Consider the following 23376-nt stretch of genomic DNA (forward strand, 5'->3'; position numbering starts at 1 on the left):
TTATTTTTGTAAATTATGAAATTCTTCTCAGAAATTAAATTATTTTCTAAATTTTCAAATAAAATTATTAAAAAATGAGAATGTAAAACTATATTATTTTCAAAAAACTTCAAAGAAGTTCTCCAAAAGAATTTAACTACTTACGAAAAATTTAATAAAATTGATCAATAGAATTTAATTTTCTATCAATAATTTTAATAAAATTTAACAATAAAATGAATAATTACAGTTATTAACAAAATCAATGTTATTCAAAAAATTAAAGAAATTCTTTTCTTTTAGATTTAATTCAATACTTTTCAATATTTTAATAAAATTCCTTGAATGAATTTAATTATTTAAAAAAATTGTAAAAAAAATTCTGAGAAAAATTTTAATAAAATTCAATAACTCCATTATTTTCAAAAAATTGAAGAAAATTCTTGAAAAGAATCCAATTACTTTCAATTAATAAAGTTCTTCACAAAAATTCAATTATTTTCATAAATAATAAAATTCTTCGCAAGAATTCAATTATTTTCATGAATAATAATATTCTTTAGAGAATTTCAATTATTTTCCATAGAATTAAATAAATTTCCTCTAAAGATTTAAATTATTTTTAAAAGTTTTAAGAAAATTCTTCCAAGGAATTTTAATTATTTTCAAATTTTATAATAAAATTCTACACTTGCATTCAATTATTTTCTTTACTTTAATTTTTAAATTCAAAACATTTAAATAAAAAATTTTTTTTAGAAAGTAAACAAAAAGAAAAATTAAAATTTTATATCTATTTTAAGTAAATTTTTCTTTTTTTTTTGAATAATTGAGTTCTTAAAGAATTCTTTCAAAATTATTAAAAAATACCTAATTATTTTAAAAAAGAATTTCAGTTTAAAATCCTAGAATATAATTTACTTTCGATAAAGTTACAGTAGCAATTTTTGACAATAATTAATATTCAGAAGGTTTCGACTTAAAAATTTTTGAAAATTTTTAAACTTCCAAACAATTTTAGTTAAGAATCCTAGTAATTAAATATTGAAAAAAATTACAGTTGTAATTTTTAAAAATAATAATAAAGTTCTAGAAGGTTAGAAATTGTATATTTTAAAAAATTTAGAACAATTATTGAAGGTTTGAATAAATGAATTTAGAAATTCTAAAAATATTAGATATTTTAAAAATTTTAGATCCAATTTTTTTAAGATAATTAAATTCCGTAAAGTAATTAAGTTGCAAAAATTGTCAAAAAATTGTAAATTTCGTTCAATTTTATTGAAATAAATTTTAAATATTTTGAAGAATTTTATTACAATGTTTTGAGAATAATCGTATTTTTGAAGAAAATGTGAATAAATTTGAAAATTTACAAAATTCAATTGAATTTTACAAATATTATTTAAATTTATTGATTGATTTTATTATTTATTTCAATTTTATTGAAATAAATTCTATATTTTGAAGAATTTTATTATAATGTTTTGAGAATAATCGTATTTTTGAAGAAAAATTTAAAAAAATTGAAAATTTTTTAAAACTTAATTGAATTTTACAAATTTTTAAATTTATTGATTGCTTTCATTATTTAATTCAATTTTATTGTAATAAATTTTATATTTCGAAGTATTTTATTATAATATTTAGAGAATAATCGTATTTTTGAAGAAAAATGCGAATAAATTTTCAAATATATTGATTGATTTCATTATTTATTTCATTTTATTGAAATAAATTTTATATTTTGAAGAATTTTATTATAATATTTTGAAAATAATCGTATTTTTTTAAGAAAAATGCGAATTTGTAAAATTTAATTGATTTTTACAAATTTTCAAATTTATTAATTGATTTCATTATTTATTGTAATTTTATTGAAATAAATTTTGTATTTTGAAGAATTTTATTATAATATTTTGAGAATAATCGTATCTTTGAAGAAAAATGCGAATAAAGTTGAAAATTTGTAAAATTTAATTGAATTTTATAAAAACTTTGAATTGAAGTTATTATCGAAATAAGGGAAATAAGAGTAAAAATGTTTTTTAGAAATGAGAATACAATATTCTTTTTTCTGTACTTTGGATCGATTAAAACAATTTTTTTGCGTCTTAAAGTCGATCCGTGGTCTGTATTTGAAATCAAATCTTAATAAAGTCTTTGATTTATAGCTTTTAATAGAGCTTACTTTTGGGTTCAGATGGTAAACTATTAACGCATGAATACGAAAAGTTAAAGGTTAAAAGTGCATGTGGATTGGTGTCAGGCGTAAATTTACAAAAATTTATAAATTTTAAATTCTACTCCAAAAGTATTAAATTTACAAGAACAATTTTCAATTTTACTGCTTTTGAAAATTTAATTTTTGCAGATTTCTATAAAATTATAAATCAAAACTAAAACAACAGATATATAATTTTTTTGCAGTGAATTTCGATTTTAAATCATTAGCAGAAATTAGAAAAAATGTTTATGATGAAAATAGAGATTCTTCTTTAGAAAGAAGAAGTCAAATTGAGAATTAAATTTTATGTCCCTAAATTTAGTGTCTTCAGTTTTCAATCCTTTTTTTCTCGAATTTTCAATTTATTTCAATTTAAATAAATAAATAAATAAATTTCATGAGACTAATGTTTGTAAATAAATTGCAGGTAAAAATTGTCAAATAAACTTTGATGTCTGCGTGTCTCAACCGTGTCAGAATGGAGGGCAGTGCATCGATAAGGTTCACGGGTATTCTTGCAATTGTACCCGGGACTATATGGGGGACAATTGTGAATTGGAATTCGACGCCTGTGCTGTGAATCCTTGTACCAACAATGGAACTTGTACGCTAATGCCACGATCCAGACGGGACTTTGTCTGCAAGTGTCCAAAGGGATTCGAGGGAAAGACCTGCCAGTTCAACACCGACGACTGCGTGGGAGTTGATTGTCCAGAAGGAAGAGTGTGCGTCGATATTGTCGATGGTTACGAGTGCCGATGCAGAGAAGGTTACACCGGTCCAAACTGCACTGAACTGATTGATCCCTGCTACATGAGGCCGTGCAATAATGGCAGTTGCGAAGATCTCGGCAACAAGACCTTCAAGTGCAACTGTCACGAAGGATACACGGGTATTTAATATTTAAAAATACAGAAAATTAAATACTCAAAAAAAGGCATAGAATTTATTTCTATTCAGTTTTAGGCGCCGGATTTAAATATTTATTTTATTTGTTTAAAATGTGACTTTTTTGCCTTTTTTTGGACTATTTTCAAGAAAAGTTACTTTTTCCGCCTTGTTTTATTCAATCAATGCGAGTTTTTCAACTTTTCTTCCAAATAAGGCGTCGGATCTTAAAAGAGCACATGCTCTAATTTCACACTTAATTATTATCCCTTGATGGTAATATTTATAAATCGTTTAATATCAAATTTGAAAAATCGATTTTTATACATAAAATTTCAGAGCTGGGCAAAATGATTTTTAAAACCAATTTAAAATGTCATTTCAAATAGAAAAAAAAAACTATTTAAAATGACATTTTAAATAGATTTTAAAAACCCTTTTGCCCAGCTCTGTAAAATTTAGAATTAAATAATTAAAAAATTTTACTATTTGAAACCAACAATTATGTCGAAAAATAGACCGTGTGCCCTTTTAAGATTCTATGCCTCAAATATTGATAAGACTGAAGTCCATAATGTTTTTAAAAACGGAAATTAAAAAGCTTTTTTAGAGTACAATTATTATCTATATGGGTGATTCTCCAAAAAACCTCATTTTGCATGTAATCAAGATTTTCTAAATAATTATAATCATTTGGGAAAATACCAAGTCATATTTCCCTATTTTATCACTTTTTCTAAATGTTCTGCAAGAAAAAGTTGTAAAATTTTATTGTTTAATACATTTTTAAAATATTTACCACCTCAAAATCGATTTTCTAACCTGTCATCTAAGTGCTTTTCATTTTTTCAATAGGTAAAACAATTATTTAAAACATGAAAATTGGTACTTTATTAATTTTTTCTAAAAGTTATGATATTTAAGAATAATTTTCAAAAATATAAATAAAATATGTAGTGTAGTTTTTTTAAATATAGAAAATGAAATTTGTCATGTAGTACCGCGTCATTCCTCTCACTCGTTGAATATTATCAAATATTTTTGCTGTGGGTAGAGATATTGATTAATTATTGTGATTAATATTTAAATTAACATCTCTAATATTAATTTCTTAAGTTACTTTTTAAAAAATGTCATTATTTTGCGTTAAAAAAATTAAAATTGAGACATAAGTAGAGATTCACAACCTAAAGCGTCATTCCTCTCACCCCTAATAAAAACAATATTAATATATATAAATTGATCGCAAATTTTTTTCACATAAAGTTATCCTTTATAAACATGATAGGGCATTCTAAGCTGGAGGAAAATTATTTGTCAATTAAATAAAATTAAAAAATGTTGAAATCGTCATTCCTCTCACTTTTTTGAATAAAAATTAAAAATTGATATGATTGTCGGTTGTTTACAAACTGCCAGTGAAAAGTGAACCTAAAATGTATGAAAAATAATTTTTGACAATTGTTTAAAGAGATTTTTGATAACTGTAAGTATTTCAAAATCTATAAAATTTATAGATAATATTAATAAATTATAATTTTTAAATAATTTTTTGTAAATAGAAAAATATATATAATAAAAAACGCCGGCGCCAAATTTTAACCTCTTAATTTTTTTGTAAATTTTAATTTAAAATATATACTTTAAAAGCTAAAAGTTAGCATGATCATGCTATAGAGGTGGTAGATTTTTGAAAGCTCAATATAATTGACTGCATTAATCCATAAATAATAATTTTTTTTCTTTTCTGTTTGTAACTCACAAAAAGGAGTATTTCGGGAGAATCACCCATATAGGTACAAATAATTAAAATTTGGAGACAAAATAAAAAATATCGTCTCATTATTTTTAGAATTCGTTTTTAAACACGTTGCGACTGATTGCAATAATTAAAAATTTTTGAAAATAAATTGAATAATTGTAATAATTTTATTGAAAACAATTGATTTTTTAAAAGTATTTCTTCAAAATTTAAAAAAATGAAAATTTGAAGAATTTTAATTGCAAATTTCGAAAGTAATTAAATTCTCAAAAATTATAATGAAAAATCTTCAAATGGAAATTTTGAAAGATAAAATTAATGACAATATTTGACTCTTAAAACTATATTTCAATATTTTTCAAAACAGTAATTCTTAACATTTTTTTCATTTTAATTTTTAAAATTCAATTATTTTCAATTACATATTTCCGAAAATTCAAGAATCTCGAAAAAATAATTTCATTCAAATTTTATAATTATAGTTTATTCTTTATAGTTTATTCTTGAAAAAAATTTATTAGTTTTTTAAAATTGAAATTTAATTATTTTCGAAAAATGACAATATTTTTTAAAATCTAAATTTTAGAATTTATTTAAAATAGAATTGTCTTCAAATAAAATAGATTAATATTATTAGAAAATCCACTTTTTTTAGAATTATTATTAAAATTTTGGAAAAATCAATCATTTCTGAAATTTTTAATATAAATTCTTCAAAAAAAAATTGATTACACAGTTTTTTTAATTGACAAAAATTCCTTAAAGAAATTTAATTATTTTTGAAAAATGAAATTACAATAATTTCTAAAAATCAATTTTTATAATTTTTTATCATAATTTTTTAAGTTAGAATTATGTAAAAAGAAATAAATAACTTTTTTTAAAATATGTATAAACTTGGGAGAAATCAATCATGATTGACATGGAGAAATTATAAATGAAATCATACAATTTAAAATAAAAATTTTTCTACAACTTAATTATTTTTTATTGTTTTTGAAAAATTATTATAAAAAATTTAATTATTTGTAAATTGTTTCTATTAAATTTCAATTATTCGGGAATTTTTCAATTATACAACATTGAAAAACTGGAAGATAATTAATTTTTCAATTATTTATAATAATAATTTTTTTATATCTTCCAAAAAAATATTTTAAAATACTTTCAAAATCTAATGTTTAAAACTGTTTTATTATAATTTTTAAAAAATAAATTATTCTCAATACTTTGGGTTTCATATTAAATCTTTAAAAAAACCGTATATGCAGTCACAGTTACAATTATGAGAAAAAATTGAATTTTTGTATTTAAATAATTGAATTCTCGAAGAATATTCGGAAAATCATTAAGAATAGTTGATTTAGAGAAAAAAATTAGTTAAAAATTCAAGAAAAATTATTAAATTTTCGAAGGAATATAATTGAAAATTTTAGAAATAATTGAGTTTCAGAAGGTTTTAGATTTAAATTTAAAAAATTGTAATTCTTGTGAAAAAATAAATAACATGTTATTTAAATATTTATTATTCAAAATTTATTGAATTTGGAATAATTGAATTTTGAAATCAATGAAAGATCAAAGAAGTACAAAATGAATTTTTTGTCACAACACTAAATTAAATAAGTGACGACTTTTTCGACTTTTTTGTAGCTTTAATCGACAAAAGCGACTTTTTTGCGCCTTAAAATCGATCCAAGGCTTACATTTTCTATTGATACTGAAAATTTACTTTATTGGAATTAAAAAATAATTATAATAAATTGGTTAAATAATTTTTAACGTCCGAGATCTTTTATAAAATAAGACATAAAATTTAAGTCTTCGTTTATTTTACTTATTAATTTTTTGTAAGATAATTATTAATTATTTTTATTTTATTTATTGTTAAATTATTATTTATTATTTTAATTTTGTATATATTTTTTGGATAGACTCCCTGAAGAGAAAATCATTTAGATTTCGAAAAGTTGGAATAAATATATTTTTATTAATTTGTCGGACTGTTTTCGTTTTATTTGCCTTATATTATAATAAATTATTTAATTAAATTTCTTACAACAATATTTTACGTTTCAGGTGAATTCTGTGACGAAGACATAGACGAATGCGCCCAGAAGAACAACACTCTCTGCAACAATGGAATCTGCGTGAACAAAAAAGGCGGTTTTGAATGTTACTGCAAACCAGGTTATTCCGGAAATTACTGCAACATCGACATTGACGAGTGTCTATGCGGGCCCTGCAAAAATAATGCAACCTGCATCGATAAAGTGAATACATTCGAGTGTGATTGTTCACCAGGTTACACGGGCAAAACATGTGAAATTGATATAAACGAGTGCGAGAGTGATCCATGTAAAAACGGCGCCACTTGCATCGATGGAATTGCCGTCTACAATTGCATCTGTTCAGTAGGATTCACTGGCTACAACTGCGAGACAAATATCGACGACTGCGAATCACAGCCGTGCTTGAATCAAGGAAAATGTATCGACGGTCTCAATTCGTATACCTGCGACTGTGCAAATACTGGCTTTGAGGGTGAACATTGCGAGAATAATATCGACGATTGCATTTCAAATCCCTGCGAGAATGGCGCCTCTTGTATCGATGATGTCAAATCATTCAAGTGCCAATGTTATCAAGGCTACACTGGTAATCGTTGTGAAATTGATATCAACGAGTGTGAAAGTTCTCCGTGTCAGTATAACGGCACTTGCCTGGAAAGATCAAATGAAATGTACTACAAGAGCGATGCCATTAATAAACCGGAGATATTTAAAAAGGAATTCAGCTACTCCAATGCAAGCGGGTGAGTTTCAATTTACTACTACTATTACTACTACTGGTCCTTGAAGTCCTGGAATTCCTGGAAATGTCCTGGAATTTGAAAAAATGTCCATAAATGTCCTGAATCTTGAACTTTTGTCCTTGAATTTTCCATATTTTGCTTTTCAATATTCAATAATTTAAAAATTTTACTCAAATTTAAAAAAATAATTCTTTTCATCCATCAAAAAATAATTTCAATTTTTCATTTGATTAAGGAAACTGGTATCTACAATATTGATTTTTAACTCTTTTTATAATAAGATAAATATTTTTGTTCAAGTAGGTTAATTTAAATTATGTTAATCGTAATATGAAATAATATTGCACTGGGTTGACACAAAATTTTAATTTTGTTTTTCCCTGACTTTTCCCTAATTTCCAGACAAAATTTTCACTTTTACCCTGACCCAGAAGAACATTAATAACTTCTTTTTTAAATAAATATTTATTCATTATTAATTTTCTATAGGAATTATGATTCTCAAATTTCAATAACTTATGAGAATATTATACAATAAAACATGAAGAAATCGATCACTCTTCGACTCGGATTGATCGATTTTCTCACGTTTTATAATAAATTTAAGATGACAAAGTAATAAAATCATTATTTTATTTCACAAGAATATTATAACTAAAAATTCAAATTTTCAAAGACTTTAGTTTGAACCCTTTTCAAAATTCAATTATTTCTTAAAATTCACGCTATAATATTTTTAATATTCAATTATAATTTAAAATTTTAAGTGAAATTCATTTTTAATCAATTTTTATTACAAAATTTCCCGAGAATTCAATTTTCTTTTTCAATGTTTTGAATTTTAAAAATTAATGTTACTGAAAATTACTAAATTTTTGCAAAGTTTTTATCCAAAAATTTGAAAATAATTAAAGTCATTTTAAACGAATCTTATCAAAATTATTTTCAAATAATTGAATTCTTTCAAAAAAATTTAATTAAAATTGTATTGAAAATAATATTGAATTCGCGCAAAAAATATTATTATTTATAAAAAGAATCGAATTCTTCCAAAGAATGTTATTAAAATTATTGAAAATAATTTAATTCTTGCGAAAAATGTTATTAAAATTTTTGAAAATAATAAACATGAATAGTTAATTATGTAGATAGTAGGTGAATTTTAAAAATTTTTGAATCTGAAATTATTCAAAAATTAATATTTATATTTGAAAATATAAAATTTTTAAATTTGCAAAATAATAAATGGAACAGTAACATTTATTATAATAATTAATAATTATTACATTTATTATTATAACCATACGAATATACAAAGAACAAAATTATTTTCTAAAATTTTAATAAAACCTTCGAAACAATTCAATACAAAAATAGGTAAAAAATAATGTATTATTCACTCCTTTTATACAATTAGTTACAATTAAAAATGTGTCCCGAATTCCCGACAATTAAAATGCAAACATTGTGCCACGTTTGTAATTGTGAGCCTTTCCTAATCTAAGTAGTCCCCACACTAATCATTCTCTTAATTTTTAATAATTTGATTCTTTTTTAATACTTTGCATAAAATTGTCTTACACTACCGGTCAAAATTGAGAGACCACTCATTTTAAGGTGATTGAAAAACATTTTAAAACATAAAATGTATGGCAAGTAAAATTTTTTTCTTTTTATTTTTTGAAAGATGATAAAATTTTGAAAGGAACAAGATATTTCAGAAGTCATGTGGCCAATATTTTATTTAGATATTAATTAACGTGTAATTTTTTCTTTAAAAAATGCAAGCCGTCAAACTTGTACCAAAAAAATTCAAATAATTTGTAACATTCTTATTAACAGAAAAATAATTTTTAAAATTCAAACGTATTTTTTTTATTAGATTTTCTTGAAAAATCTACACCATATGATGTTTAATATATTTTCTAGAATAGTTTTTAGTACAGAAAAATTGTTCCAAATTTTTTGAATATTTTTGGTCCAAGTTTGACGGCTTGCATTTTTTATGAAAAAAATTACACATTAATGCCTACAAGTAATTCTTATAGTGTAACAAATGACCTTTAAAATAAGCCTAAGATCATTAAAAAGCGTTCATTATTTTAAAAATTATTCAAATTTTTGTAAAACATTGAAAATTACGATTTTTTAAAAATATCTAAATTAAATATTGGCCAAATGACTTCTAAAAGATCTTGACTATGGGAATTACATTCAAAAGCGCTAGAGTGGGGATAAGTCAGCGTAGGCATAGGATTAAATGTTTTTCAATCATCTGAAAATGGGTAGTCTCTCAATTTTGACCGGTAGTGTACTTTACTGTTCTGTGAAAATTCTAGCGTAATTAATTTTACTAAAACACTAGTCACTCTATTTAAAAATTAATTGTCAAAAATTTGACATGACAATTTTAGCTGTAATGTCACAAAAAATGTGTTTCTTTAATTTTCTAATCTGAATCTCGCATATAAGTTATACACTCTGTTACTAAAATTTCCCGCCAATATTTCAAATAGAAAGATGATTATTGAAATGGAGTATCCGATGCCTAATACATAAGATATTATGAAAAACAGTTTTTCCTGTTTAATCTCTTCTGGCGGTGATATTTTTTCAGGCGGTGATATTTTTTCATTTATCGAATAAACTAGATCAAACAATCCAAAATCTGTGGCTCCTTGGATTATTTTTGTGTACCAATCTGTGAAAGGTCCACTTTCAGTCGTTGTCCAGTAGAAATAATGATAGGTAACAATTTCTGGCAATATTTTAACATTTAACTCTTCTCCTCTTGATGATGTATATGCTCTAACTTGGTTTTCAGCATCAGGAAGAATACAGCTTACGTTTTTAAAACTTGTCAAGTTTTCTAAGCAGTTTTTCGCAAACGGCGAGTCATTATCAAAAATATTTTCGAAAAGTAAAGTTTTAGCTAATAGCTTTTCAACATAAGAAGCGTTATTATATTTTTGTATTTGAACGTAAATATCCGCATACATTAACGGTATTAAAGACGAATCAGCTAATTCTTCCAAAGTCGAAATTTCAGGTGCCGTCCGTAGATTAATGTCCAAAATGACTGAATAGATGAAACCTGTGTAAACAGTGCATGCAATCAATAAAGAACCGAATACAATTCTTTCTAACCCGTTATTTGGTTCTTGATTTGCAGGCATTCCAATTATAATTTGACTGATGTTTAAAAATTGCCATGTAGTCCTATCAAAATTCAAGAAAAATGCTACCAGCAAAATGATGACAATCGTACAAAGTGTTACTATTGTCATGTGTAAAAATTCTGGTGAAACAACTATGTCTTCTGTGATCTTTTCCATTGTTGGAATTATAGCTTTAGAAGTACCAATTTCTTGCAATAGTAAAAGTTTATAACTATCAACTACTATATCGGTGTATTGGAGTTGGGCTGTCAAATGTACTGGAAAATATTGTTTTGGTCGTATAAGTTTACAATTCATTGCTCGAGAAAAAATTTCTATAGTTCTTTTTTCCATCCACAGTTTTTGTTCACGATTTAGATCAAAAGTATCAGCTTCGAAATGAAAATCAATTTCCTGACCTTTTAGATCATTGAATTTATCCGGAAACCATTGAGTGTTAGATGTTATCTCCTGAGTAGTGAAGGTTTTCGTAAAAGGATTTATATAACTCAAAGAAGGTTCAACTTGGTGTTTTTCATTGTACGTCATGATTGTTATATCCAAATATTTCCATTCCCATAAGGAATACAAAGTACTGTTAAGATACTCATGAGTTGAATTAAAAGAATTCATAATTAAACATCTCGGTAATGCAAATGGGTCCCAATAATTTATATTTATAAGGATTTTTGCAATTGAATCCATTGTGTTATTGTTGTTTGCTTGGAAAACAAATAGATTCGATCTTCTGTAATGCTGTTCCCAATAAAATATTTCTGTTTTCCGAATTCTACAAAGGAAAGAAGTAAAAAATAATTATAATTACTTAGAAAAATTGTAAACCTTAATTTGATCTTATGATTTTTGATGTAAAAAGAGAGTCTTTTGCAATTTTATCATATAAAGACGATGTTTTTTTTCTCAAAATTAACAAAATAATTTTTGAACTTATATACCTTTCATACCAAATTGAAATTTCATCGTAGTTGCTGCTGAAAGATGGAAAATGTTGATTGACATTTTTTATTAGCGAATTCATCATTGGATCTGTATTTTCAAATTGATCTTTAAGAATAAACATAACTCGATACAATTTAGATTCGTTGATCAGATAATTTACCAATCCATCGAAGTAATCTGTTCTTGCAGGTTTTTCTAAACTAATTGTTGGACGTTCTGCAAGAATTTCCTTCCACAAAATACAAATAAAAAAGTATATTTCACTTAACTTCATTCTTGACAACCACTTTCTATGACTGACAAAAAATGACTGCTTGAGTGCCAAACAAAAAATGAAAATACTGTTTTTAGTTGATTATTTTTATTGAATTAGATGAAATTAGATTGAATTAAATTAAATTCATGTTCAAAATGATTAACTCTTAATTTCTAAAGTGTCTTTCATGATAAGTGTTTGTTAATACGATTTCCAACAATTTACTCGAAAAACCCGAAGGGTACCTTAAGTGCACAATATTGTATTGCTTATAGATTTTTTGTTATTGGCCTTTAATCATGGACAATTATTATTAAAAGTGTGTTGCGTGTTTACAGCTGATTGCTCTCAATATTAGACATACAATTCTTATATTTCTTTTACATTTACATAATTGTATATGAAATGAAATTAATATTGGAGTAAAAAAATTTAATATTGAGAATTACCGGACTTTTTCATTTTGTTTTCATCAATTTTATTGGAAAGCTAAATTATTTCTAATAAATTATTTAATAATAAATTAATAAATAAAAAAATTATTTATATTTATATTTTTCAATTTTTTCAAAAACCACCCCTTTTCATATTTGTAATAATTTTCAATAAAAAGCTAAAACCTACTATTTACTACTTTTCTTAAAAAAATTTGTTGCAATTTGTATACTTTTTATAAATATTTGTGTCACTAAAAAGCTACTTTCTCTCTATTTCTTGAAAATTTAATCTTTGACGTTCAACATTTTTGACAAAACAACGTAAATAAAATGAAAAAATTCGGTCAATAAATAAATATTCATTTTCTTTAAAATAATCATAAATTATGTTACATTTTATTCAATTAATTCCACAAATAATAAAATTCTTTTCTGAAATTCAATTATTTTAAGAAATAATACAATTTTTACAGAAATTCTATATTATTTTAAATGCAACTTTTATGACATTTTTAGAAATTAATCAATTATTTTCAAAAAATTGGATGACATTTTTTTAAAAAGAATTCAATTATTTTAGAAAATTTTAATAAAATTCTTGGAAAAAATGTAATTATTTTTCAAAAATTTTAATAAAATTATTCGCAAAAATTTAAATTATTTTCACAAATAATGGAATTCTTCGCAGAAATTACATTTTTTTAGAAACATTTTAGCAAAATCTTTCAAAAGAAGTCCAATTAATTTTCATAATTTTCAAAAAATTTGTTTATGTGGAGACAATTATTTTTCAAATAATTGTATTTAAATTCCTCAAAAGAAGTCAAATATTTTTAAAACTGTTAATAGAAAAATATGCGAAATAAATGAAAAATTCAATTATTTTCAGAAATTTTGTTGTTTTTATTTATTTAAATTTGTTTTATTTATTTAATTTTAATTATAAAATTCAACAAATTTTGATAAAAATTCCGCCATAAAATTCAATTATTTACAAAGAATTTAATTATTTTCAATACAATTTTAATTATCTTCCTCGAGATATCCAATTATTATTAAAAATTTTATTAAATTTCTTCGAAAGAATTTAATAATTTACAGAAAATTTGATAAAAAATTCAATTATTTTTGAAAATTTTAATAAAATTATTCACATGAATTTAATTACTTTCAATGTCTACTATTTTTTTTTAAATTTTTCGAAACATTTTAATTATTTTGAAATATTTTAGCAAAATATTAAAAAAAAATCAAATTACTTTTAATAATTTTAGCAATTTTAAGAATAATAGAATTTAATAATTTGTAATTCAAATTTTTGTTGAAAACTCTCAAAAAATTCAATTTTGGAAAAATTACAAATAATTGCAGAATTTCAATTTTTTTAAGACTGATAAAATTCTTCTCATAAAATTCAATTATCTTTCAAATTAAAAAAAAAATCTCATCAAAATTCCAATTATATTTATAAATAACAAAATTCATCTCCAAAGATCAATTATTTTCAAATCAATTTTAAATTCCCAAAAATAGTACGCAAACATTTAATTATTTTCATAAATAATAGAAATTTCTCAGGAATTCAATTATTTACAAATTTTTTATTAATTTCTTCGAAATAATTTAATTATTTTCATAAAAAATAATTTAAAATGGTAGAAAATAATAATTGATTTGAAATGATGAAAATAATTTTAAAAAAGTTACGGTAATAATATTCTTATAATATAAAATAATGATTCTATCAGTTCAACCTTTTTAATTATTATAAAACATAAAGAAGTCAATCACTCCGAGTCTTCGACTCGGAGCAATCGCTATCTTCATGTTTTATAAAAATATTCTCAAAAGTTATTGAATTTAAAAAGATTCTTAATTAATATTACATGATTATTATAGTATCCGGACAAGAAGTCCAAAACAAAAAGTCTAAATTAAAAAATCCAAAGTAAATGAAATCCAAGAAGGAAAAAAAAAGTTTCACTTTAAATTTATTTTTTTGGATTTTTGTCCTTGTCAAAAAGTAAAAAGAAATTAAAAATCCAATAAAAAAATTGAGATATAAAAATATAAATGATTACCTTGAATGAAATTGTCCTTTTTTTAAAATATTTTATTAAATAATTGAAATTCTTCTAGAAATTTTTTTTGTTTATGAAAATAATTGAAATTTTGGGAAGAATTTTTTTTATTTTGAAAAAATTGAATTTTTGTAAAGAATTGATCAAAATTGTTGGAAATAATTGTATTTTTTGGAATAATTGTTTTAAAAATTTTATAGAATAATTTTAATTCTTCTAGAAATTTTTTTATTTTTGAAAACAATTGAAATTCTCTAAAGAATTTTATTATTTTTGTAAATAATTGAATTTTTGTAAAGAATTTCTTTAAAATTGTTGAAAATAATTGTATTTCTTTGAAATAATTGTTTTAAAAATTTTATAGAATATTTCAAATTCTTCTAGAAAATTTTTTAATTTTGAAAATAATTGATATTTTGTGAAGAATTTTATTATTTTTGAAAGTAATTGAATTTATAGAAAGAATGTCATCAAAATTGTTGGAAATAATTGTGTTTCTTGAAATAATTGTTTTAAAAATTTTATAGAATAATTGAAATTCTTCTAGAAATTTTTTTATTTATGAAAATAATTGAAATTTTGGGAACAATTTTTTTAATTTTGAAGAAATTGAATTTTTGTAAAGAATTTCATCAAAATTGTTGGAGATAATTATGTATTTCTTGAAATAATTGTTTTAAAAATGTTATAGAATAATTTAAAGTCTCCTAAAAATTTTTTTGTTTATGAAAATAATTGAAATTTTGGAAAGAATTTTTTTATGTTTCAAAGAAATTGAATTTTTGTAAATAATTTTATCAAAATTGTTGAAAATAATTGTATTTCTTGAAATAATTGTTTTAAAAATTTTATAGAATAATTGAAATTCTTTTAGAAATTTTTATATTTATGAAAATAATTGAAATTTTGGGAAGAATTTTTTTATGTTTCAAAATACATGAATTTGTGTAAAGAATTTTATCAAAAATGTTTAAAATATTCCCAATTTTATAGCGTAAAAGTAAAAACGTGGCTTTTTCATATGTTTCATTATTTATTTTGGACGTTTTTATTTATTTTTGATTTTTTGACTTTGAACATTTTTATTTTGGATTTTTTGTACTTTGGACTTTTTTTCTTAGACTTTCCGATCTGGATTTATTGAATTTGGATTTTTTGTCCTGTTATCGATTATTATACCCAATTATACCTAATATTACAGGTGATTCATGAAAAGAAATAAATTTTTAAATTGACTATATTAAAAAAAAATAATCCATTTTTCTTGCAGGTACGAGTGCCTTTGTGTCCAGGGTGTGACGGGTAAAAATTGCGAAATAAATATCAACGAGTGCGAAAGTAATCCGTGTCAAGAGGGGACGTGCACTGATCGAATTGGAGGCTACACCTGCGAATGTAATGAAGGCTTTGAGGGTGATCACTGTCAGCATGATATCGACGAATGTAAACGTTACACGCCCTGTGTTAATGGAACTTGCATCGACGGACGGGCCGATTACTTTTGCACTTGTGAACCTGAATACGGTGGTAAAAATTGCTCAGTCAAACTTACTGGTTGTCAGGGGAACGCTTGTCGTAATAATGGTACCTGCTGGCCTTATCTGGTTAACGAAACGGAACACTTATTCAATTGCACATGTCCCAATGGATATCATGGCGAGACATGCGATAAGGTAAAGCTCATCAATCTCAATATCCTCTTTAAAATCTCTTGGTCATTTCAATATTTTTTTCCTGTTAGGAAAAAGTATATTTGGGATACCAAATATAAAATTTTCCCGTTAATCAAGATTATAAGTATACGAATTCTTTTATCTAAAAATTACAAGTGTATGAATTTTTATTCCTAGAAATTATTCGTATATAAATTTTTCTTCCAAGAAATTATAAGTATATGAATTTTTAAAAATTGCATTAATTTTGACTCCCCTTAAAAAAATTATAAGTTAATTAAATTGCTTTAAAAAAATAAGACATTTTTACGTATAATAAAAAAATTATACCGAGTTTTACCTAGAAAAGAAAATGATTCAGGAAAGTCAGGGAAAATTCAGAAAAAGTAAAACTGTCCAGGGAATTAGAGAAAAGTCAGTTTTATTCATTAATAGTACCGGAAAAGATTAAATTTTTTGAATTAGTAAACAATTCTGAATTTTGGTCTCTTTTTTAAAAAAAAATTATTTAATACAGCTATTTAAAATTAAATAAAATTTTAAAAGAGTTGCGTTTCGAATTCTCATAAATAGATGAACTTCAAGAGATTCCAATTTGAAATTTTATAAAAATTCAATTTTGAATGAATTTAATTACAAATTTTAAAGAACTTAGATTTTTGAAAAATTTTAATAATTCGAATTCTTCTGAAATTTGTTAATTTTTTTTAATACATATTTTATCAATTATTAAAAATAATAATGGATTTATAGAAGAATTTTAGTTAAAAATAATAGAAAAATTAAATTTTGGAGAAGTTATAAATAATTGCAAAAATTCACTTATATTTTCAAATAGTAATAAAATTATTTACAGAAATTCAATTATGTTCAAAAATTTTATGTAATAAAATCATTGGATAAAATTCACTTATTTTCAAAAATTTTCCTCAGTTCAATGATTTTCAATATCTTCTATTTCAATAAAATTTCCCAAAAGAATTCAATTATTTAAAAATAATTTTGTTAACATTCTACCCAAGCATTTAATTATTTTCATAAATAATAAAAATTTCACAGGTATTCAATTATTTATAAAATTTCTTTGCAATTTCATTATTTTCATAAATAATAAAACTAATCGCAGAATTTCAATGATTTTTAAGACAATTTTAATTAAATTCCTTGAAAAGTAAAATTGTGACGCGACCCGAAGAAAGGTACCTAAGAAGGAAAAAATTTGAGGTTATGTTTTGAATTTTTTGAGTAAAAATACAGAAAGAGAATCAATTAATAATTAAAAATTGTTGATCTTCAAGTCTTTATTATATTCAAAATATTTAATGAATATTGGTTTCAAATTCAAATAATTAAAAATGAACTTTTAATCAAGATAAATCTAACTCGAACCCAACCTATAATTCGTTTACTTCTTAGGTACCTTTCTTGGGGTCGCGTCACAATTATTTTTACAAATTGTATTAAAATTCGTCAAAAGAATTCAATTATTTAAAAATTTGTTAATGAAATTCTTTACGAGAATTCAATTATAAGAAACTTTGAATTATTCAATAAATTATTTATTTTTGTATTTAAATAATTGAATTCTCATGAAATTTTCTAATAAAAATTGACTTAAAAATGAATTTTAGTTAAAATTTTTGAAATAATTAAATTTTGAAAAAGTTTCAAATTAAAATCTTGGAAAATCGAAATTTTTCTTACTGTTAATTAACAATTCTGTAGAATTAATTTTACTGAAAAAGTCTAATTTCAATTCTGTAGAATTTCATTGAATCTTTTATTAAATATTTGATATTATTTCAAAAAATTTACTGCAATTCTTCAAAAAAATTCAATTATCTTGATAAATATAGAAATTTTTCCCAGAAATTTAATTATTTTAAGGAATTTTAATAAAATTCTTTGCAAAATTCAATTGATTTTCATCAACTACAATATTCATCACAAGAATTTAATTATTTTCAAAATTTTCATTGTAAAATTTCAATTATTTTCCTAAATTTTCCTCAAATCAATGATTTGCAATATCTAATATTTTAATAAAATTTCCTAAAAATGAATTAAATTATTTTGAAAATTTTTTAATTAAATTCTATAAAAACCTTTAATTATTTTCACAAAATAATAAAAATTTCACACGAATTCAATTATTATTGAAAAACAGAATTTAAATACATTTATAAAAAAAATCAATTGTTTAAAAATTGTTTATAGGTATAATTCTTCGCAATAATTTTATTATTTTCATAAATATTAAAATTATTTTGAGGTTTTTAATTATTTTCATAAATAATAAAATTATTCTTAGGAATTAAATTATTTTTATAAATAATCAAACTCATTTAAGATTTTCAATTATTTTTACTTCAATTTTAATCTAATTCCTCGAAAAATGTAATTTTTCTTAAAAATTTTATTAAAATTCGTCGAAAGAATTCAATTAAATTAAAAAATTTGTTCAAAAAGTTCTTTATGAAAATTCAATTTTAAGAAACATTAAATTATAAATATCTGATTAAAGAATTTCAGAAAAATCAAAATTTCGTTGAATTGAATTGTAAACAAATGGATTTGAAAATTTTTAAAGAACTTTTTAAAAAATTATTAAAAATAGTTAATTTAAAGAAGAATTTTAGTTGAAAATTCTAGAAAATAATAATTGAATTAAAATGTTTTTGAACAATTTTACATTTAAAGAAATTCATAAGTGAATCCAATAGAACATTTTTTTATATAATCATTTCTTTAGAGTGAATCAGTATATTTTTTAGAGTCAGGGAAAAAGTTAAAATTTTCTCTCGAAATCAGGGAAAGTTAGGGAAAAAAATTATATTTTTATGGCAACCCTGAAAAATTATAAGCATTCGAATTTTAATCTCTAAAAATTACAAGTTTACGAATTTTTTTTCTCTAAAAATCACAAGTATACGAATTTTTTTTCTTAGAAATTATAAGTATATGAATTTTTATCCCTAAAAAATGATAAGTGTAGGAATTTTTGCCTTTAAGGGGATGTCAAAGTCAATGCGATTTTTCCAATTATATGAATTTTTACCTAGAAAGAAAATGATAAATATACGAGTTTTTATGTGTTCCAAAAAAAGGATAGAAATTTTTACTTCTGATAAAAAAAGTACAGGAATTTTTTTTCCCCCAAAAAAATGATAATTATATTTTTGACCAAGAGTTTTTAACAAAAAAAAAATTATTTAAATTGCACTGAATTGAATATTTAATCCTTGCACAATGCTCCTTAAAAAATCTTGAGACAGAGTCAGGTGCGTAATGAAATTAACTCACAATGAATGAAAATTCTAAAAATAATATTCTGGTTTTTCTTTTGTAGATAACAAAAATGTCGCTGAGTGGAAAATCGTATGTGATGGTGAATACAACTCGCGACGAGGGTTACGATATTCAATTCCGATTTCGAACAACACTGCCCAATGGTCTTTTGGCAATGGGAAAGGGTCTTACCTACTATATGTTGGAACTTGTCAATGGAAAATTGAATCTACACTCGAGTCTTTTGAATAAATGGGAAGGAGTTTTCATTGGAAGTGGCTTGAATGACTCGAATTGGCAGAAGGTCTTTGTCGCTATTAATGCAACGCACGTTGTGCTCTCTGCGAATGAGGAGCAAACGATATATCCCATTAATTTGAACGAAGGTTCGAATGCATCTCATACTTCGTTTCCAACTACTTTTGTCGGCGGTACGATTACGAATTTACGAAAACTTCCGCATGGACCGCCATTCTTTGTTGGTTGCACGGAAGACGTTGTCATCAACGGCGAATGGGTAAGCGAATTATCTTAATTTTTTTATGTTCTTATTTCTACTGTATTTCTTTTTTTTTCGTTTTTGGTCAGTTCATTACATTTCGATTAAAATCATCGAGCTTACGGTTTTTGATAGTATGAAATTTTCGACTTTTGTTTAATTATATTAAAAAAATGCGACTCTTATCGACTTATTTTGATAAAATGCGACATTTTCAAAATTTTCTTTCAAAAATTGCAACAAAATACCACATTTTTTCGTATAAAATTCAACTTATTTCAATTTTTATTTTTTATAGTGTGAAAAATAACTAAAATCAAATCTTTTCCTGCAGAAAGTCTTCCATTTTCTTGATAAGATTCGAAACTCCTTTTTTTTAATTTGACAACTAACTTTTCCGTAAAATGCTAAAAAGGGAAATTATTATTTTTTATCAAAACAAATTTAAAAAATTTAATTTTAAATATTTTTTAAAATTTATTGTATTTATATTTTATTTTTGAATCTCAATTGTTTTTAAATTTTTATGAATTTTGACAATAACAAAGTTGCCGCTGATCAGGGAAATCCTGTGAAATTTTTATTATTTTATGATAATAATTAATTGTTTATGTCGAATTTTATCAAAATTATTTTTAAATAATCGATTTCTTTTGGAAGATTTTATTAAATTAGTAGATACCTTGAAAATCATAGAATTGAGAGGAAATTTTTTTTAAATAATTAATTTAGAGAAGAATTTTATTTATTTCCAATTCAAATTTTTAAAAATTAAAGATTTTAAATCATTGGAATTTTTTTAAATTTCAGAAAAATTAATTGATTTTTTAAAAATATTCCATAAAAATTAAAAAAAAAAAATTTCGAAGAATTTTTTAACTGAAATTTTGAAAGTAATTGAATTCTCAAAAATTTTAGTGAAAAATCAATAAATGGAAATTTGAACATGAAAATGAATAAACATTTGTTTTATATAAAATGATATTAAATATTTTTTAAAAAAGTATTTTTAGCATTTTTTCTTCATTCAATTTTTTAAAATTAAAATATTTTAAATATTTTCAAACACATATTTTCGAAAATATAAATATCTACATAAAGTACCTAATTACATTAAACTTTTGTAAAAAATATTTAATTTTTTAAAATAGGTATTAACTAAAATTTTTGGAAAAATAAATCATTTTCAAAATTTTTTATTTAAATTCTTCAAAAAATTGAATATAGTTTTTTAAATTTACAAAAAATTATATTACAAAACTCTTTTATTTTCGAAAAATTACATTACAATTTACAATATTTTTAAAAAACTAATCACAAGAATTTTTTAAAATTCACAATTTCAATTACATATATATCTTCAAAAGTAAATTTAAATTTATGAAGGATCAACTTTCTCTTACCTATCATTAAAGTTTCAGATAATTATTATTGTTAACATTTTCAAAAATGTTAATATAATTTTTCGCAAGAATTCAATTATTTTCATAAACAATAACATTCTCCGAAAGAATTCAATTATTTTTATAAATGGTACAATTTTTTCCAAAAATTCAATTATTTTCTAAAATTTTAATAAATCATTCGTAACAATTCAATTTTTTTATTTTTAATAAATTTTGTCGAAAGAATCCAATTATTTTCTGAAATTTTAATACATTAATCCTTCTAAACAATGCAATTATTTTTTAAATAGTAAAATCTTTGCAAAAATTCAATTATTCTCTAAAATTTTAATAAATTTTTCGAAATAATTCAATTATTTTTATAAATAGTAATATTCATTGCAAGGATTAAATTGCAATGAAGAAATTAAATTATTTTCAGTACAATTTTAATAAACTTCAATAATCAAATGTTTAATTATAATTATTGACCGATACGATTATTTTAAAAACGTGAGAAAAATTATTTGATTAATGTATTTATTTTAAAAATTTCTAATCAACATTTTTAAAAAGTTATATTATTTTCAATAAACTTAATGAAATTCTTGAAAAGAATTTAATTGTTCAACTCTAATAAAATTGTTTATAAGAGTTTAATTTTCTGTCAATAATTTAAATAAAATTTTAGTAGTAAAATTATTAATTTAAATTCTTAATAAAATCGATTATATTCAATAAATTAAAGAAAATATTTTTTCTTCGAAGAAATTTAGTTATTTTCTATATTTCAATAAAATTTCTTAAATGAATTTAAATTATTTTAGAAAATTGTAATAAAATTCTGAGAAGAATTTAACATGTTTCTAAAAATTTTAATAAAATTCTATAATTAAATGTTTAATTTTAATTCTTAAGAAACATGATATTTTAAAAAACTTATAAGAAATTGTTCATGATGTTCAATTACTTTCAAATTTTCAATGAAAATTATTAAAGAAACTTCATTATTTTAAAAAAATTTAAAGAAATTCTTTAACAGAATTTAATTAGGATTTTTAAAAATTTTAATAAAATTCTTCGCAAGAATTCAATTATTTTCATAAATAATAAAATTCTTCGAAGAAATGCAATTATTTTCAAATTTTTTGATAAAACTCTTTGAAAGAATTCAATGATTTTCAAAATATTAGTTTTAAAATTAAAAATATTTAAAAAGAAAAATTATTTAAAAATTAAAATTTTTTTTTAAATTTTCGATAAAAAACTCTACGCTAGCTTTTAATTATTCTTTAAAATTTTATTAAATCCGTTAAATTGAATATTAAAAGCATTATAGCATGGATTATTTAAAATAATAGAATTTTTAAAAGGTTTCAAATTAAAATCATTGAAAATTTGAATTTTTCATAAGATTATTATTTTTTGTAGGTATATATTTGAATTTTTGGAAATTTGTATTTTAAAATATTGAAAATAATTGAATTTTAAAAAATTAGAATGCAAAAAATTCTAAGAATTATTTCTTTCAAAAATATTTTAATATAATTTTTTTGAAGCTAATTTTCATTAATTATTATTTTTAAATTTACACTTGAAGATTTTCCATTAAAATTTCTGAGAAATCTATTATTTTCAAAATTTGCAATTAAAATTCTTTTAAAGTTCATTTTCAAAAATTTTTATCAAACACTCTGAAAAAAATCAATTATTTTCAATTAAATTTTACAAAATTTCAATTATTGAAACTCTTTTTTATTGTAAATTTTGAAAATTTATTTAGTATTTATAAAAATAGATGAATTATTTCGAAGGGTTTAATAAGATTTTAGAAAATAACTGAATTTATTCGAAATATTTCAATTATTTTCAAAATTTGCAATTATAATTCTTCAAAAGTTAATTTTCAAAAATTTTTATAAAACACTTTGAAAAAATCAATTATTTTCAATTTAAATTGACAAAATT

At 22.0% G+C, this 23376-nt stretch overlaps 1 protein-coding gene across 3 annotated transcripts in view; it reads left to right on the forward strand.

Annotated features, from left to right (window-relative positions):
* Positions 1 to 23376, forward strand: part of LOC122503334 (protein crumbs) — a 137938-nt gene that overhangs the window by 98495 nt on the left and 16067 nt on the right. For all 3 annotated transcript variants that reach the window (XM_043613834.1, XM_043613835.1, XM_043613836.1), the window contains 4 exons: positions 2634 to 3098; positions 6936 to 7671; positions 15834 to 16236; positions 19586 to 20041. In XM_043613834.1, coding sequence (XP_043469769.1) covers positions 2634 to 3098; positions 6936 to 7671; positions 15834 to 16236; positions 19586 to 20041 — 2060 coding nt within the window. The remainder of the gene's footprint in view (positions 1 to 2633; positions 3099 to 6935; positions 7672 to 15833; positions 16237 to 19585; positions 20042 to 23376) is intronic.

Source organism: Leptopilina heterotoma, unplaced genomic scaffold (genome assembly GCF_015476425.1).
Source record: "Leptopilina heterotoma isolate Lh14 unplaced genomic scaffold, ASM1547642v1 Lhet_26, whole genome shotgun sequence".
NCBI classification, from domain to species: Eukaryota; Metazoa; Arthropoda; class Insecta; order Hymenoptera; family Figitidae; genus Leptopilina; species Leptopilina heterotoma.